General features: G+C 46.0%; 1 protein-coding gene across 2 annotated transcripts in view; it reads right to left on the reverse strand.

The window, feature by feature from the left end:
- Positions 1-19,780, reverse strand: part of LOC106540316 (tubulin alpha-4A chain) — a 50,552-nt gene that overhangs the window by 18,278 nt on the left and 12,494 nt on the right. Inside the window, exon 2 of one of the 2 annotated variants that reach the window (XM_087713261.1) lies at positions 8,531-8,632. Coding sequence is in view for 1 of the 2 variants with exons in the window: in XM_087713259.1 (XP_087569385.1) it covers positions 497-499 (3 nt within the window). In the remaining variant the exon portion in view is untranslated. Of the gene's footprint in view, positions 1-496; positions 642-8,530; positions 8,633-19,780 lie in introns of those variants that run through there. The other variant, XM_087713259.1, reaches the window with a different exon arrangement.

The raw sequence follows: 19,780 nt of genomic DNA on the forward strand, positions 1-19,780 counted from the left end.
GCTCGGTTCCTTTGCCAGCCTCCCTTGCCAATGAGCAAACCTGCGCCTCAAACCCAGCTGTTCCTGCTCTTTGCACCAGCGCGGGGTAGCAAGAGAAACGGCGAATCGAGTGAGTGCGCAAAACTACTAGCGTTAGAGGCCTGGGCCTCTTTCGCCCCCGCTCACTCCGCGTGTCTAGAACACGCGCCTGCATTTTCTCTTGCCGCGCGGTCATCCCCGTTCTCTTTGCTCTCCGCATAGGCCAGGTGAGGTGGGCTGAGAACTGGAGGAGAGCCCCCACCACCACCACGGACAGCCAAAACCTTCACCTTGACCGGAGAGCGGAAGAACTCAAAAGCGAGCCCAGCCTGTTATACCGGACGGCCACAGTCTAACCCTGAAGCGTGCCAGCTTCCGCGCGGGCGGCCTAGGACGCGTGTCCCATTCGGTAGCGCAGGGAGGCTTTGCTACAGTAGTAGCACCCGAGACGCTTACACTCCCCACCACCATCACTTACCATGGTGTAAAGTATGGCGGGGCTGAAATCTCACGCTGAGTCGGTGCGACGAAGCCTCGGTGAGATGCAGCTGCGCCTAGTGTAACTCGCTCTACCGCAGTGGCCTTATAAAGGAGGGGCGGGCAGCCCTGCCAGAAGGAGGCGTGCCTAAAAGGTCGCTCCTCCTGAGCCTTCGTGGTGAACTGGCGACGCGGCTCTTAGGAAGGGAGGCGTTCGTTCTCAACTGGAAGCGGGGAAGGCCAAGCTTGGAAGGCCACCGTGCTAGATGACCCCCCCCTTCAATTTTTGATGGAGGCCACACAACTTTAAAGAAACGGCTTTCTCTCTTCTTCTCTATGGTAGCAATTCAAAGTATGGGGACTGTTTCCCTGCCCCCCCCCCCGCCATTACTTTTATACCGGATGATTTACCACTAGGATTAACGAAGATCAGAATAGCTATTAGCAGAAATCTGCAGAAGGTTTATTACAGGCATATTTTACATCCTGTAAAACCTAATGTAATTATTGGGTAATATATTCCAATTCAGTACTCCATTTTTTTAATGCTGTCCATTTTTTATTTTTGGTATTAATAAATTGTTCTGTCTCAGTAAAAGCCTTCAATAACATTTAACAACTGAAGTTTCAGAGGCAAGGAAAATTTCAGGGTCCTACAAGATATAGAACACATGTTTTAACATGTATTTCCATTTAGCTTTCTTAGTAAACCATTTTTTCTTTTTCCCTAAATAAACTATTTCTTTGCTTTCTAAGTAAATTGTATCAGGAGTTTTGAAAGTTTCATTACTGTATTCAATAACTGATAAACAGTAACAATCTCATGAGTCCATATTCCTTCACACACACCCAAAAGTATTACCAGCCAGCTTGAAATGGATTGCTGTCAAAATCAGCTTTAAATATATAAGGCCCTGCGGACAACATCTGGCAAGGTTGTCCATAAGGGAAGGAGTAGCTGTACCTTAAATATATGGTTTTATATAGCTATGAACGGATTATAGCTTCCTGAACAACTCAAATGGCTCCACTTCAGATACAATGAAAAACAACTCACAGCTACATAATTGCTTTAGACAGCAACAAAAAGGCAAGAATAAGCAGTTATTGCAAGAGTTGTCAGTTGAAAGGTGCTTCACATCAAAATCTGACCTCTAAGCAGTTGCGAGAACACAGGGTACTTGTAAAGTGGTACGCTTCGAGTGCATCTCTGCTCTGTTCTACTTAAAGTAATTATATTCAGCTGAATGAAACCTATTCCTAGCTTAAACAGAGGACTACAGCCATGCTTCCAGTTATTTGGTTGTGTTCATAAAATGCTAAATCTAAAGTTCATTGAAAAAAAGTCTATACAATTGACTTGGTCCACATAAGATACGAAGCTGTAAAAAAATTGTCTCATCATCTTTGAATTACCAATACTCGATAAGAATTCACCACCTGCATTTTGCAAAATGTTTTATTTGGACATTATTTCCCCCTACTTCGCTTCATTGGATTATCTTGGTTTTAGCATTCCTCCTGGTGGAGGCTGGATCTGCACATTGTTCTAAACTATTATATAGTTCATTTTCTGGTTAAGCTTATTGTATGAATCCAAACACTGTGCGTTACAAATCATAGTACTGTATATGATTTATTGCAGCGATGGCGAACCTTTTTTGGCTCGCGTGCCATAAGTGGGGGGAGTGCAGGAGGGGTAGTGTGCGGGTGTGCCGCACCCATCATGCAATGTGTGACCCCCCCAAGTGTGCATGTGCGCATTACAGGCGCAACCTCCCATTTTTTGCATGCTTTTTTTGCCCTCCCCAGGCTTCAGAGGCTTCATAGGAGCCTGGGGAGGGTGAAAACAGCCTCCCCCACGACCCGGAAGCCCTCCAGAGGCTTCAGGGACCTTCAGGAGGCTTCCCTGAAGCCTCCGGAGCAATCAAAATGACCCTCTGAGCAAACAGGAAGTCCGTTCCTGAACTTCCGGTTTTCCAGTAGCGCCAGTTTTTTTGCGCTCCAGAGGCTTCAGGGAAGCTCATGAATAAGATGACCAGATTTTCAGATTGGTAAATAGGGACACCTTTGACCGGGGGGGGGGGTTGATTAAAAATTTTATACAGAGCAACAAAAATTTTCATACAACGCAAAAATAGTATTATAATATTTTTTTTATTTCAACATAACTACAGTTTACAAATATAAATTGTAACTGTTGCCAAACATCAAAATTTTGATCACGTGACCATGAGAATGCTGCAATGGTCATTAAGTGTGAAAATGGTCGCTGTGTGAAAAATGGTCATCAGTCACTTTTTTCAATGCCATTGTAACTTTGGTCACTAAACGTATTATACCACCTTTCTTGCCACAGTTCTTAAGTGAATAACTGCAGCTGGTATTTTGTATTTTGGATAGAATCTTTTTTAAAATAGTCTAAGACAATTTAAAAAAAGAATCCACACAGAATAAAACTATTTTTAAAAAATCGTATGCACAATAAATAAAATATTATTTTTAAATAAATTTAAAAAGTAAAAGAAAAAAACCTGGCTCACTTACCAGCTGGCAGGCACTCCAAGTCAATCCAGAATGATGTAGATGTTAATACAAAGAACTGAGCAAATTAAAATGGTGAAATTAGTCCCAGGGAAATATTTTTCAAAGAAACCTTGCCACCATTTTTCCCACACGAGCCAACCTCCAACCTCCGTGCCCCTCCCCTCCAGGAAATCCAGGAAGGAACAGTCGCTACTACTCTAGCCAAAGTATTTCCTGGAGCTCTATGGTACTGGGTCATCTTTTCTTATAAAAGTAAGTAAAAGGGGCGGGTTTTTTTTCCATTTTCTTGCTTTAACATTTTAATATCTTCAATGAAAGTACTGAGACAGAGAGAGAGGTTAGACAGAGTGTCTTTTGTCTTGCCCCGGTTAGGATTTCTTAAGCAAATCCACTGCGCTTTCAACATGAAGCCAGAAAATCGGGACTTTTTAAAAATGCAGCGGGACACCGGACAAATTGTTAGAAATCGTGACTGTCCCGCCAAAATCGAGATGTCTGGTCACCTTACTCATGAAGCCTCCGGAGGGCCTCCGGGGGGCAGGGAGGCTCTTTTCGCCCTCCCCAGGCTCCTATAAAGTCTCTGGAGCCTGGGGAGGGCGAAAAGTTGCTTTAAAAGGTGAACTCAGTTGGCTATACGCGCTGGCCAGCTGACAGGGCAGCACCACACGTGCCCTGAAAAATGGCCCCACATGCCACCTGTGCCATAGGTTCGCCATCACTGATTTATCGTGTTGTATGGACCCAGATAATTCTGTGCCTTTGATTCAGTGTTGACTCCTAGTGACTACATGGGCAAGTCTATGCAGTTTTCTTGGCAGCATTTCCAGAAATAGTTTGCTACTTCCTGCTTCCTAGGGTTGGGAGAAAATGAATGCCCCAAAGTCATCCAACTAGTTTCACACTTCACACAGGACTAGAACTCATGATCTCCAGTTTATAATCTGGTGCATTAAACACTGCACCAAAGTTGCTGTTCACTAATTGTATAACCAATTACTACTTCCCTCTTTTTTTACTACTTCTTTAAAAAAAAATCAAAATAGTCCAGACACATTAACCTTATCTTGCTACTTAGTATTTTGAGTTGTGCCTTTCAGTTCTGCTTTGATGTAATCTTTTATTTTATTAAAACTATGACCTAACCATGCCATGCTGATTTTCACAACAGCATTACATGAAGTTAATAGTCTCACAGCCTTGCTAAGAAAGAAATGTTTTGGTTAAGCTCTGGAAAGTCCTTTCAGATGAAGGAGGTCAGGAGAACAGCCTTAGGAAGGAGTACCCATATACAGGGCTCAACTAATTGAAAAATCTTCAACTAGACTCCAAAAGGTAGGATTTGGGGAGTGGTAGGGCATGTAAGGGATCTCTGATGATTTCAAAAGATGGATGCTCCTATGTGGAAAATATTACTCAAAATATCTTAGCCTAAAACTAGAAAACTCACTCTAGTCAGAGTAAGCAAAGTAGCACCTGACCAACCTTATCTCAGGGCAGAAGCCAAACAGAGTAAGACTGGGCTAGCATGAGAGGCCACCAAGGAATCTCAAAGATATAAGATAGACATAGAGTTTAAAAAATAGCCATGGGAAACTCCTTCAATAGGGTCTCTTAGAGCAGTGCTCCCCCCAACCTTTTGGGCACCAGGGACCGATTCCGTGGAGAGAGGTTTTTCCACGGACCGGAGGGGCCATGGTTTTGTGTGCTGCCTGCATCCTGCGGATGGGCGGATTGCTTGTTTGCATGGCCCAGTTTCTGGCATGCCACAGCTGGTACCGGTTCACAGACTGCAGCTTGGGGATCCCTGACTTAGAGAGCTGAGTAACATTGTCTGGTGATCATCAAACTCATTATCCTTTGAGGCAAAATAGAGCTTGTGGGCATCTTTCGGTATACGTGCTTTGCAAGTACAGTATTTTTTTTAAAAAAAAAATTTTTTAGACAGACAAGACATAAAACATAAAACCCTCTTCCATTACATACAGTGTGTCGATTGGTTACAAGGTTTTTATGCATCCTTTCCATAGTTATCACTTGCAATTTGTATAAATCACATAATATCAAATCGAATATGTTTGTATACATTATTATCATTATAAGTATAAGTATAATCTTTATTGTCATTGTACTTAAATACAACGAAATTGGTTATACCTCATTTGTTTGACTATCACTATTCCTTCATTTTAAATAAGATATACTAAATATTGGGTTCATTTATATTATAACAATTTATGACATTATCTTCAATCTATCCAATAATAATAATAATAATAATAATAATAATAATAATAATAATAATAATAATAATAATATAAGAAAATTTTTGCATTTGACTGATGGTGATTTTGTCAAAACAGTTAAAAATTGACAAAATCACCATCAGTCAAATGCAAAAAGCCGCACTGCTTGGACCTGCACGCATATTACGAAAATACGTTACGACGTCCTAGGCCCCTGGGTGGGGCCCGACTAGTAACCAATGCCAAATCCGGCGAAACAACTGGCCGCTGTGATACAATTGTATAATAATAATAATAATAATAATAATAATAATAATAATAATAATAATAATAATAATAAATCTTTATGTTATATTCAGTATCATTCTATTATTCTTGTATTGATAACATTCTCTAGTATCTTTCATTTCCATGTTTTTTATCTAACCATTGATAAAATAAATCCCATGTCTTATAAAATTGTTTATCTTCTTGTTCTCTAATTTCAAATGTCAATTTACTCATTTCAGCACATTCCATTATTTTATGAATAACTTCCTCCTGGCATTTCATTTCATCATCTTAAAACCATCCAATAATATTACATCTTTATATTATATTCTATATAAAATTGTTTCTTTGGTTACAAAACTTTTGAGCATCCTCTCCATAGTTCCCACTTTACAACTTATATAAAATTTCATATTATCAATGTAGTATACAGTATATATGCATTATTATCATTGTTAATCATTTATTTGACTATAACTATTATTACTTCATTTTATGCGTAATATTCTAAATTTAACTAAATATAAATTAGTTTTATTATAGCATTTCATTACATCATTCTGTATCCTTCCAATAGTAGTGCAATCTTCTATCTCTTGCCATTTGTAGTATTTGTGTTCTAATTGCTTTCTTGGTAGATCTTATATGGACTTCTCTTGGCAATTTGTTTTTCATTGCATATCTTATAAAGATTTGAAACCCTTCATCTTTTCCTTCCATCAACTTTCCTTTGGTTATCACTGATGCTTCTTCCAAAATTTCTCTCATTACTTCTGCCAAACTTTCTCCTTTTTATTCTTCTATGTTTTGGAGTCTGAGGTAAAGTTCCAATCAGTCAATCTCCCATTTCAGTATTCCACTCCTGTCTTTTCCAACCACACTCAATCTGCTGTCAATATCACCAATTTTATTGTCTCTTTGTTCATCTTTTTCTTCAATTTTTAGAACTCTATCCTCAAATTTCATCATCATTTGGTAAATATTCTCATTTTTTTCATCTATTTTTTCTGTTCTTTGTTCAATATTTTCCATTCTCTTTTCAATGCTCTCTGTTCTTACTTGTATTTTTTGAATTTCTTGCATAATCATTTGTAATGTTACTTCTTTTTCTTTTTCATGTTGTGCCATTCCTCCAGATAGTAAACACTGCCACTATATAATCCAAAGCTTTTTTATTAAATTCCAAACAAGTTCACTGTATTCTTTCAAGTTAAGGCTTTCTTTTCACTCCATTGCAGCTATTGATAGTACCCCAGAGGAGCACCTGTATAAACAGTTCTTGCTCTTCCCGCTATCATTTTCAATAAACAAGCTCAGAAACCTTGAAATGTAGATCAAATATTCAAAGAAAACAGGAAAAATAATGTTTCCAAGTCTCTAAGTGGCAGTGTTACTTCTTTTCCTCTGCTTTTACTCCCCTCTTTATATTCCAAACTTAAGGAAAAAAGTTCTTAGGGAAAAAAATTCAATAGAGCATTGAAAAGAGAAAAAGAGAGAAAGTCTTAATCAATAAATATTAAAAAAAGAAAAATAGAAGAAGAAAATAAAAACCGGTCCAGTTTAAAAAGTAAAAAGCATTTGTAAAAGTTCCATCCATAAAAAAATAAAGAAAGAAAGAAAGCACATTGTTGTTGCCCAGCAGGAGCTGTTGGAGCTGCCGCCAGACTCCGATGGTGAGGGGTCTTATGAGTTGGCCCTGGAGAAGGTGGAGGACCCTGGACAGGGTGCCGACTCCGAGCAGGGCGAGGAGATACTGGTTGGCCACCAGGTGGCACCGGAGCCTTGGATCAGAGGGAGTGATCCGGAAAACACTTGTGAGTTGTTTCGGGATGCACGCCGTCGAAGGGCTACTCGGCGGCAAGAACAACTGAGTATTATATGAGATGATTACGCTCAGCTGATGCTTATTAAGAGCCTCTCCTGATTATAAAAGAGACTGCTTGTGCCACGCCCTTTTGCAGAAGTCAACGTTCATGATTAAGAGAAACCAACTTGGAGAATTGGTTTGCTGTGAGAGCTTGTTTGCATTGGCCTAGGTTTCTGGACTTGCTGCCAGAGTGCTTATTTCGTTGTTTATTTTGGGCTTGCAGCCAATGAGAGTCTGGACTGATTAAAAAACATTCTCTTTTACATTTGTTTTGGCTTTCGTTCCTGGACGGAGGAGGGGGGGGTCAGAACAGCACACTAAGTTTGACTCAGGCTTAATCTCGCCATTTAACTTCTTCTGTCTTCGATTTTAACTTTACTTTTGATCTTTTTGGGTGTTCTCTTCTCTAATAATAAAATTTATCTCACCGATTCGACACACTTTCTCTCCCACTTTTCTTCCATTCTGGAGCTGTCCCAACTTTCAGCAGCTTCAGTGCTGCTTCTCTGTGGCTGGAAAAAAGAGCTTCTCCTGGATCTACCAGGGACTTTGCAATGTCCCTGGGATCAGCAGGATATGCCCTTCTCTATCACCATCTCTACGGATGGTTTAGGTCCAAAGGGACCATCCAGCGGCAGAGATACTGATGGCGATCTTTGAGTTCCAAGATCGCACGTCGTATCATCGCAATGTCATCTCTACTTTCCTGCAAGTACAGTATTGAAAGAAGGGATCACTTTATAAATTCTTCGTGCAGCACATAAAGGAGAGTGGAGTAGCCCCTTTTCATCAGAATGACTTTTTCACTAGGGCCATCCTTCTGTCTCCAGTGCTGAAGAGACTCTGCCATATCCCAGCACTGTTTTTGCTTAGGAATATTGCCTATGGTGATGGCAGGCCTGGACATGTGGCCCCATTTTTCTTGTGCATCTCCAGCTGCGCTTGCTGGAACAGGTATTCTTTCCCTTGGGCCCAGTCTCTGCAGAAAAGGCATCCTGTCTAGAAGAGATGCTAAGAATAGGCCAGCTAGGGAAGCATCTTCAGGTTTTTATCCTGGATTCAAGCATGGCCTTTTTATGTCTTCTAATTTATTAAGAAGGCAACTCACCAAAAAATCCAACAACTACTACGTATCTGGTTTTATGGCGTCAATCTCTCCAGTTCTCCAGTCCTCTGGGCCAGTTTTCAGGAAAGCCATGTCCTATGAAATCTGGAGAGAGAAAGAAAATAGACTTATTTATTAACTCAATCCCACAAGCAGTCAGGATTCACCTGGGAAAAATCTCCCCCCACCCCCATGTTCTCTACCATTCACTTGACTGCCCTTATCTCAGTTCAGAAGCCAATCCGAGTCAGACTGGGCTAGTAGTAGGATGAGCAGCCACCAGGGAATATAGGACAGACTTGGAGTGAGACAAAGTGGAGTGTGACAAAGACAAACCCTTAAGTTGTTCTTGACATTCAGGAGCTACATTCCATAAGTGGGCTGCGTTCTCCTTGCCTTGGGCTTAGCATTTGCATTTCTGCTTATCTTTTAACAAAAAGCTGCTGCATAGACACTGAAATTAGCACTTAGTAGTGCAGCAAACCAGTGTAGAATGATGATGAGGTACAGGTGGGAATAGTATGCTTTTTTAAATCTGCAGATTTTTCTTTGGGATCGATTTTGCATTGCTCATGCCTTCCTGCATTAAACATTTGCTCTCCATCTCTGCCCTCTTTTCTTCTTCTCCATATACTGCTCCATGTAGGCACTAAACTAAAGGGGACATAATAACTACCTCCAAATGTTTGAAAGACTGTCTTTTAAAAGATGAAATAGATATATCCAAGATAAAACCAATCATCAAATATAGAAGGTAAAATAAACAGCTTATTAATAGTAATAAAATAGAAAGCAGCTTCAATTTAAGGTAGGAAAAACAAGAAAGTCATTTTGATGCCAGATGAGGGGCATAAGGTGAGCCTTCCATAGCCTAGTGTCTTCCAGATGTGCTAGAATCTACAAATAGGTCAGGCTGACCTATAAGTAGAGTTTAGAGTTTAGAGTTTATTGGGATTTATAGGCCGCCCTTTTCCCTGAGGGGACTCAGGGCGGCTTACAACCACAAGGGAGGGGGGTGCAGTGTCAAAACAAAACAGAATGTGAACAAAGAAAAAATAGTAAAAACACAACTTTCGTTCAGCAATCAAACACTCGGGCGGGTAAATTGGGAACCTATCCCCAGGCCTGCTGGGAGAGCCAGATCTTGAGGGCTGCGCGGAAGGTCTGGATAGTGGTGAGGGTACGGATCTCAACGGGGAGATCGTTCCACAGGGTCGGAGCTGCAACAGAAAAGGCTCTCCTCCGTGTGGTCGCCAGTCGGCATTGACTGGCAGATGGAATTCGGAGGAGGCCCAGTCTGTGCGATTTAGGGAGGTGATCGGCAGAAGGCGGTCTCTCAAGTACCCAGATCCACTACCATGGAGTGCTTTAAAGATGGTCATCAGTACCCTGAAACGCACCCGGAGACCAACAGGTAGCCAGTGCAGCTCGCGGAGGACGGGTGTAACGTGGGCGAACCGCGGTGCGCCCACTATCACTCGCGCGGCTGCATTCTGGACTAGCTGTAGCCGCCGGATGCACTTCAAGGGTAACCCCATGTAGAGCCCATTGCAGTATTCCAGCCTAGAGATCACAAGGGCTCAAGTGACTGTTGTGAGAGCCTCCCGGTCTAGGTAGGGCCGCAACTGGCGGACCAGGCGAACCTGGGCAAATGCCCCCCTGGTCACAGCTGACAGCTGGTGGTCAAAAGTCAGCTGTGGGTCCAGGAGGACTCCTAAGTTGCGGACCCTATCTGAGGGGTATAAAATTTGACCCCCCAGCCTAAGCATTGGTATATTAGCCAAATTATTGGGAGGGAAGCACAACAGCCACTCGGTCTTGTCCGGGTTGAGTACCAGTTTGTTAGCGCTCATCCAGTTCCTAACGGCCTCTAGACCCTGGTTCATCACGTCCACCACTTCATTGAGTTGGCACGGGGCGGACAGATACAGTTGCGTATCGTCCGCATATTGGTGGTATTTTATCCCGTGCCTCCGAATGATCTCGCCCAGCGGTTTCATGTATATGTTAAATAGTAGGGGGGATAAGACCGAACCCTGCGGCACCTCACATGTTAGGGGCCTCAGGGACGATCTCTGCCCCCCGACCAACACCGACTGCGACCTGTCCGAGAGGTAGGAGGAGAACCACCGTAAAACAGTGCCTCCCACTCCCACCTCCCGCAGTCGTCGCAGAAGGATACCATGGTCGATGGTATCGAAAGCCGCTGAGAGGTCAAGGAGAACCAGGATGGACGCATAGCCTCCATCTCTGGCCCTCCAGAGATCATCGGTCAATGCGACCAAAGCGGTTTCTGTGCTGTAACCAGGTCTGAAGCCGGACTGGAAGGGGTCAAGATAACTAGCTTCCTCCAAGGCCCGTTGAAGCTGGAAGGCCACCACCTTCTCAACAACCTTCCCGATAAAGGGGAGGTTGGAGACAGGACGAAAGTTGTTTAAAATGGCTGGATCCAAGGATGGTTTCTTCAGGAGGGGTCTCACCACCGCCGTTTTAAGTACGGCGGGGAAGTGCCCCTCCCGAAGGGAGGCGGTCACGACCGTCTGGATCCAGCCATGTGTCACCTCCCTGCTGTTGGCAACCAGCCAGGAGGGACACGGGTCCAGAATACAAGTGGAGGCACTTACAGCTCGAATGGCCTTGTCCACATCCCCAGAGGCAACATCCTGGAACTCAACCCAGAGATGGTGTGGCAAATGGTCCTCCTGTGTCTCGGCTGGATCTACTGCGGTGGAGTCCAAGTCCGATCGAAACCGAGCTAGTTTGTCCGCCAAGAATTGAGCATAGTCCTCAGCCCTACCCTGCAAGGGGTCTCCCGCATCCCTCCTATTGAGGAGGGAGCGGGTTATCCTAAACAGGGCGGCTGGGCGTGACTCGGCGGATGCAACCAAGGCAGAGATGTATGCTCTTTTAGCAGTTCTTAGTGCTCGGACATAGTCCTTGGTGCAGGTAGTTAAAAGTGCTCGGTTCGCCTCGGACTTATTGGACCTCCACAGGTGCTCTAGGCATCTCCTCCGGCGTTTCTTCTCCCGGAGCTCCTCGGTAAACCAAGGAGGCCTCCGGGATCCACTGACCCGGAGGGGCCGTAGTGGCGCAATCCGGTCAAGAGACTCCGACGCCGCCGAATACCAGGCGGCAGCCAGAGTCTCCGCCGAACTGTGGGCGAGAGTATCAGGAATGACCCCAAGCTCCGTCTGGAACCTCAACGGGTCCATAAGTCGCCTGGGGCGGAACCACCTGGTCGGTTCCTCCTCCCTACGGTGGGGGTTTGGCCTCCGGAAGTCAAGCCTCAGTAGGCAGTGGTTTGACCACGACAGGGGTATGATCTCATTACCCCTCAGACCAAGATCACACATCCACTGCTCCGAGAGGAATACGAGGTTGAGCATGTGACCCGCTGCATGGGTTGGGCCCCGAATTACTTGGGTCAAGCCCATGGCTGTCATGGAAGCCATGAACTCCTGCGCCCCATCAGAGCGTTCACCGAGCGATGGCAAATTGAAGTCCCCCAGAACTATAAGCCTGGGGAACTCAACTGCCAGCTCGGCTACTGACTCGAGGAGCGAGGGGAGGGATGCTGCAACACAGTTGGGAGGCAGGTACGTTAGCAGCAAACCCACTTGACCCTTGAGGTCCAACTTTATCAGCAGGGACTCACACCCGACAAGCTCCGGAGCAGGGACCCTACGAGGTAACAGAGACTCCCGGATTACAATAGCCACACCGCCACCCCTTCCCTGGGCTCTCGGCTGATGAAGCACCTGAAATCCCTCTGGGCACATCTCTACAAGGGGGACTCCTCCTTCTGTGCCCAGCCAGGTTTCAGTAATACATGCCAGGTCTGCCCTCTCGTCAACAATTAAGTCCCGGACGAGGGGAGCTTTGTGAACAACAGACCTGGCATTTAGCGACAACAGCCTGAGACCAGGGTCCTGACTGCTCGCGCCATCTGGTCTTGGAGTGGGACTCATAGGGCCGGAAGGAGGGATCTCTGTGATGTAGCGAACCCTCCTTCCCCGGTAATGGCCCGCCCTAAAGTCCCCGCCGTATCTGCCTCTCCCTGTCATGACCGCTATGCTCCGACCCACTCCCGTGGCCATGGTCCCCCCAACCACCCCGGTACCCCCCGCCTTCCCCAGCAGGTCCTCCGAGTCAAACATTCTCATTTATCCACACTAACAGTTCCCACGTGAAATTTAAAACATATAAAAATACAAAAGCAACAATTACTAAAAGTGGGCCATTCATTCAATTCCAACCAACTCCCATACACTCAGCATACTATTTTAAAAAATAAGTAGATTAATGTTTCTTGGAAGAATTGTAGCAATACAGCTTGAGTCCTTAGCATGCTTCTTATATATCACTGTGGGTACTTCAGGAAGGATGTTTATTTATTTTTTGGAGGTCAGGGATTATACGAAGCCCCGGGGGCAGCTCATTCCAGAGGGAAGGCACTCCCACAGAGAAGGCTCTCCCCCTGGGGGTCGCTAGCCGACACTGGCCGATGGCACCCTGAGGAGGCCAACTCTGTGGGATCACACTGGACGATGGGAGGCTACCGGTGGCAGTAGGTGGTCTCTCAGGTACCCTGGGCCTAAACCATGGAGTGCTTTAAAGGTCATAATTAGTACCTTGAATTGCACCCAGAAGAAAACCGGCAACCAGTGTAGGCCGCCTAAAAGGGGTGTAACATGGGAGCACCTAGGTGCCCCCATGATAACCTGCACAGCCGCATTCTGGACCAGTTGAACCCTCCGGGTGCTCTTCAAGGGCAGCCCCATATAGAGAGCGTTACAGTGGTCCAGGTGAGAAAGGACGAGAGCATCCAATCCAGGAAGGGGCGCAACTGACGTACCAGGCGAACCTGGTAAAAGGCCCCCCTGGTCACGGCCATCAGGTGTTCTTCTAAACTAAGTCACGTATCCAGGAGGATGCCCAGATTGCAGGCCCTGTCTGAGGGGGCTAAAATTTCTCCCACTATCATCAAAGATGGAACAAGATGCACAAATCGGGATGACGGAAACCACAGCCACTCGTCTTGGAGGGATTGAGCTTGAGCCTGTTCCTCCCCATCCAGATCCACACAGCCTCCAGGCATCGGGACATCACGTCACGGGCATCGTTTGGGTGGTTTGGGGTAGAGATGAAAAGTTGGGTATCATCAGCATATTGATGATACCGTACCCCAAAACCACTGATGATCTCACCCAGTGGTTTCATATATATGTTGAACAGGAAGGGTGAGAGAACCAACCCCTGGGGCACCCCACAAGTGACGCACCTCGGGTTTGATCCCTGCCCTCCAGTCAACACAAACTGTGACCGATCCGACAGGTAGGAGGAGAACCACCATAAAACGGTGCCCCCCACTCCCAACCTCCCGAGTCTTTGCAGTAGAATACCATGGTCGATGGTATCAAAAGCCGCTGAGAGGTCTAATAGGACCAGGGCAGAGGAGCAGCCCCTGTCCCGGGCCTGCCAGAGATCATCGACCAACGCGACCAATGCCATCTCCGTGCTGTATCCGGGCCTGAAACCCAACTGAAACGGATACAGGTAGACAGCTTCATCCAGGGACTGGGGAAGCTGACTTGCTACCGCATTTTCAAAAACCTTCGCTACAAAGTGAAGGTTGGAGACCGGGCGATAGTTGGCTAAAGAAGCTGGGTCCAGGGAAGGCTTCTTAAGGAGGGGCCTGACCACCGCCTCCTTCAAGGCGGTGGGAAGGAACCCCTCTCTCAACGAAGCGTTGGTAATTGCCTGGAGCCACCCTCGTGTCACCTCCTGGGAAGCCGAGACTAACCAAGAGGGACACGGGTCCAACACACAAGTTGCAGCACTGAGTCTCCCCATAATCCTGTCCATGCCCTCGGGGGTTACAGGATCAAACTCATCCCAGATGGTCTCCACAAGATTCATCCCAGTCAACTCGCCCGAATCTACCCAGTAAGAGTCCAAGCCTGTCCAGATCTGAGCAATTTTATCCTGCACATACTGAACAAATTCTTTAGCCCTACCCTGCAAGGGGTGTTTCGCAGCTCCTTGGTTAAGTAAGGAGCGGGTCACCCTAAATAGGGCGGCTGGGCAGCTGTCTGCGGACGCAATAAGAGAGGAAAAATGTTGCAGTTTTGCCGCTTTTATCGCCACTAAATAGGATTTAATACAAATTCTTACTAGTGTTCGATCAGATTCGGACCGGCTGGCCCTCCAACCACTCTCTAGGCATCTTTTCTGGCGTTTCATCTCCCGGAGTTCCTCGGTAAACCAGGGAGCTACCCATGATTGACACCGGGTCAGAGGCCGCAAAGGCACAACACGATCCAAAGCCCCAGTGGCCGCCCTATCCCAGGCTTCCACTAGGGCTTCAGTCAAGTTGTGATCAAGGGATTCAGGAAAAGTCCCAAACTCCATCAGGAACCTTTCAGGGTCAATCAGGTGCCTGGGGTGGAACCATCTAGTCGGTTCCGCCTCCCTGAGGTGAGGGGTAGCAGTATGGAAGTCAAGCCTGATGAGGAAATGATCCGACCATGACAAGGGTTGGATAGAAATATCCCCTAAATGTAGATCATTCATCCACTGCCCAGAGACAAAAATCAGGTTGAGCGTGTGTCCCCCATTATGGGTGGGGTCTTGAATTAACTGAGTTAGGTCCATAGCCATCATGGAAACCATGAACTCCCGAGCTTACTCAGATGTCTCGCCAATGGAAGGCAGATTGAAATCCCCCAGGATCATAAGCCTGGGGAAATCAACTGCCAATCCACCTAACACATTCAGCAGCTCTGGCAGGACCGATTAAACGTAGCAGGGAGACAGGTATGTCAGAAAAAGGGCCACCTGAATTCAAAGGCCCCATTTCACAAAAAGGGACTCACACCTGCCTATCTGAGGCACAGTGACCTCCTGAGGTCTGGGACTTTCCCTAATAACCACTGCCACCCTCCCATTCCTGCCCTGGGCTCTTGGCTGGTGCAACGCCCGGAAGCCTGGTGGGCATAATTCACTAAGGAGAACACCCCCTCATGGCCCAAGCAGGTCTTCGTAATGCACGCCAGGTCCACTCTACCCTCTTGTATGAGGTCGTAAATGAGGGGAGCCTTATGTACCACAGACCTGGCATTAAGCGACACCAGCCGGAGACCAGAGTCCTGTAATCCCGAGCACCCAGGGGTGTGAGAAGGGTCATGAGGGTCGGAACACATGATCGCTCTTAAACAGCAAACTTGTGTCCCCGAACATAATTTGGCCCTCGGCCCCCACCATATCTGCCTCTCCCACAAACATTAGAGATGGTGAACCCCCCCAATGGAATGGCTTAATGTCTCCCCCAGAATCCCAACCCTTCCCAGCACTCCTGACCCGTGCCCATTAGTTAGCTCTGACCTGTGCCCTGGCAGACTCCCCCCTAAGCCTGTCTGAGCAATCTGTATCCACCACCCCCCGCCCTCCCCTTAAAATTTGATTTAAAAACCCCTGTAAAAAACCCCTAAGAAGTCTCTTCTTCACATGCCACCTCTCGGGATCCCAAGATCCGTCATTAAGGAAGCGTCTTGATAGGCAAGAAGGCCATCCCCAGGAAAGGGGGAGTTCCCAAAGGGAATAAAGTTCTGTCGCAGAGGATTCTTCTGCCTATAATATAGCATCAACTCAGGAGAATCTCTCTTTATCCATATAGGTATTTATATCTTTTCTGGAGAATTGGACATTTCCAAAGAGGTAGGGAAGCAGATGTTTCTCAACAGGACTGCCAGCATCTGTCTCCATTGCCATGCCACTTGGATTGTCAATTCACTAACATCTAGAAAGCCATTTGTTGCCAATTCCTGCACACAAGAATGAATCTTTGATGCAGAATGAGTCAGTGGGTTCATTCCCTTGAAATGGTGTTATTAATGCAAACCTGAGGCAAAGAAATAGGAAATATTCAACTCGTATGAGCTGACTTCAGCATTACACAAATTATATTTTGAACTATTACAAATACCATTTGGACTTTGGATCAGGCAGCCAAATATCTTAAGCCCACACGGCAACAGATCAACTTGTTCTGCTAACTGCATCTCCCTTAAATCTTAATGGATTCTACTGAATATCCAGCACCAATGCAGGCTTTTTCAGTCCAATCCAGTTCACTTGTTTCTGAAGAATTGGAGTCCTCTGGCCTGATCCTAGCTAATTGGGTATGCCGGTTGGTGCATCACACACAGTATATATAAAAAAGAGATGCATTTAACTGTAATTCGCTGAATTGGAGCCAAACTTTTATTTCCTAGATCTAGAATCACCTTTTCGGTTAGCAATTTACAATAAAATAATACAGGGCCATTCTAGATTAAAGTGATGGGAAAGGGAGAATTAACATCAGTTCATACTGTGTACGTGCCCAAATTGTTACAATGTGATATGTCTCTGACTCCTCCTCAAAACAGATTATTTTTAGGACGTGTAAAAATAAAACATCTTCAATTAATGTAAATATGACAGTTTTGGAATTACTCTGAAATCTAATCACTAGCATAGATTACAAATTTAAAATGACACCTTTATCTTGAGTCATACAAATTATTGCCAATAGTCATTTTCATTTTAGTATTGAATATTCATACTTTCATTAGTCATGAATATGAGAACACAGCTGTTTGAGTCTAATAAATGAAGTTTCCAGGGTCTAATTCTTAAGGATTTGTCTATGCAGTGGTAGAACAGAGTAAATTTAGATGATATATATTAAAATACTTTTTTCTAGTGACCAAGTTATGATTTTCAGATTGTGTTCAACTGTGGTTCAATCAAATCAACCATAATTGTCTAGGCCAGTGATGGCTAACCTTTTTGTAAAGGTGTGCCAACATTGGCAGAGGTGTGCGCATGCGCTATCATGTGCACGTGCATGCATGCCCACAACCACAATTCAATGCAGCCCGCCCACCTGTACTTGTGCACATGACCCCCATCCCACGCATGTGTGCATGACACCCCCCTGCACCATGGAGGAGTTTTCACCCTCCCCAGGCTCTGGAGGCTTTCCTGAAGCCTGGAGAGGGTGACAAATGGGTCCAATGAGCCAACCGGAAGTTTGGAAACAATCCATTTCCAGCTTGCAGAGGGTCTCCCCAGGCTTCAAGAAAGTCTCCGGAGCCTGCAGAGGGTGAAAAATGGGCCAACAGTGTTAAATATTCTCCCCTGCTGACAGACTAAAAGAGGTTTCCACCAAGGTCCTCTGTTCCGGTGGCAACAGAGATTGAATCTCATTGGTCAAGAGGTCTGACAGATCCCTTTAAAAGGGGATGCTGCCCGACCATTCCTCAACAGAATGTTTACTTGACTTGCAATAAAGAGCTGTTGTTTACTGAAGCCTTTTGTGCCTCCTTTACCTGATCTAACACTGGCGAAGAAGGGGGGATTGGAAGGCAACTAGGCAAACAAAGGGAGCGAAGCCTTGCAAGTACATCCAGCCCAGAGCATCCCATGAGGCATCAAGCTAACCATCGCTGAGCAACCAGAGAGAACCAGAATGGCTATGCACACCCCACCAACTCTGTACAATCCAGCTACTGAACACTGGGAATCGTACATGCTACAATTCGAGTGTTTCCTGGAAGCGAACAATCTCATGGGCGTTCCAGAAGCCCAGAAAAATAATTTGTTCCTAGGGTACTATGGCAGGGAAGTATTCGAGATGGCAAAAAACCTCTCAGAACCGACCCCTCTACAAGCAGTATCCTGGTCTGCACTACAACAAACGCTGAAGACCCACTATGTGCCAAAGCCATCCAAATATGTTCACCAGTACCAGTTCAATATCCGGAACCTTCTGGAGGGCGAATCGATCAACGAATATGTGGCGGCGCTCCGAAAAGCGGCAGCCTACTGTGAGTTCCGTGAACTGGACCACCTGATTCTGGATCACATAATTTGTGAGGTGCGAGATCTCAATCTGCAGAGAAGACTTCTGGCTAGATCCAACCTCTCTCTGCAGATCGCACTAGACAGACCTAGAGTATCTGAATCAGCAGCCCAATCAATAAAGACCCTCCAGCGCCACAGTGCTCCTCCGGACGTGCGGAAAAGTACCTGCATCCACCACGAGACCACAGAGCCCGAGAGCTCTGAGAGCGAGGAGGAAGACAACTACAGCATGCGCAGTCGCCGAACAAAGCTGGCGCGGAAATTCAACTCACAAATTCTGCCCTCCGCCAGCTGTGGAGGAGATCATGTCCAATCATCCTGCTGTTTCTGCGAAGCCATTTGCCAGCGATGCGAGCAGAAAGGGCACATCGCCAAGGTGTGCCACAGCGATTTTCCTGCAACCGCAGAACAACCCAAAACCGCAAACAGCGACCCAAATCAGGGGCTTGGCAGAAGTACCCACGGGGTTCAGAGGAAGACGGTAGAATCGCCAACCTCACTTCTGCCATATGAAGCCATCCTGGGCGTACAAAAAAGCTGAATGTCACTGTTCCAGTTAGACAAATCCGTACCATTTGCCCCAAAAAGCTGAAAGTCACTGTCCTCATCGAGGACTCTCCATGCGAAATGGAGATTGACACTGGGTTGTCACTGACCATAATTCCATGGTCAGTCCTGAAGCAAACGATCCTCAAGCTACAAAAGAGACACCTCAAGAAGCCCTGACATCCACCTACATGACTACTAGGGGAACCAGGTCCCCATCGTGGGCCAAGGCACCTTCCGGGTAAGCCACAAGCAATTCTACAAAAAACTCCCCGTGATGGTGGTCAGAGATGATCTTCAGAGCCTGCTGGGGCTTGATTGATTCCAAGCTCTGGGAATGGAAGTGACTGGAGTCAATTCCCTGAAGGAGGATGCCACTGAAGCCATTTTTAAGGAGTTCGAGGACGTCTTTGGCACCAGTCTGGATGAGTACAAAGGAACCCCCAATTCCTTTAGCTTAGACCCCACAATAGCCCCAATTAAAATAAAGCCCGGGAGAGTACCTTTCACTCTCCGCCCAAAAATTGGCAAAGAAATCGATAAGCTCATGAGCCAGGGCATTTTAGAGCCAGTCGATCATGCACGCTGGGAAACGCCAATTGTGACACCTGTCAAGCCTGGCGGGTCTGTACGCATCTGCACAGACTATAAATGTACAATTAATAAAGCGCTACAACAAAGCGCTTACCCTGTACCTGTTGTACAACACCTATTGCATTCGCTCAGCCCAGGAAAAATCTTTGCAAAATTAGATATGGCGCAGGCATACCAACAATTGCCAGTAGATGGCGCTACTGC

The sequence above is a fragment of the Thamnophis sirtalis genome, unplaced genomic scaffold (assembly GCF_051295495.1).
Source record: "Thamnophis sirtalis isolate CommonGarterSnake01/CBP01778 unplaced genomic scaffold, rThaSir2_p1.2 scaffold_1, whole genome shotgun sequence".
Taxonomy (NCBI): domain Eukaryota; kingdom Metazoa; phylum Chordata; class Lepidosauria; order Squamata; family Natricidae; genus Thamnophis; species Thamnophis sirtalis.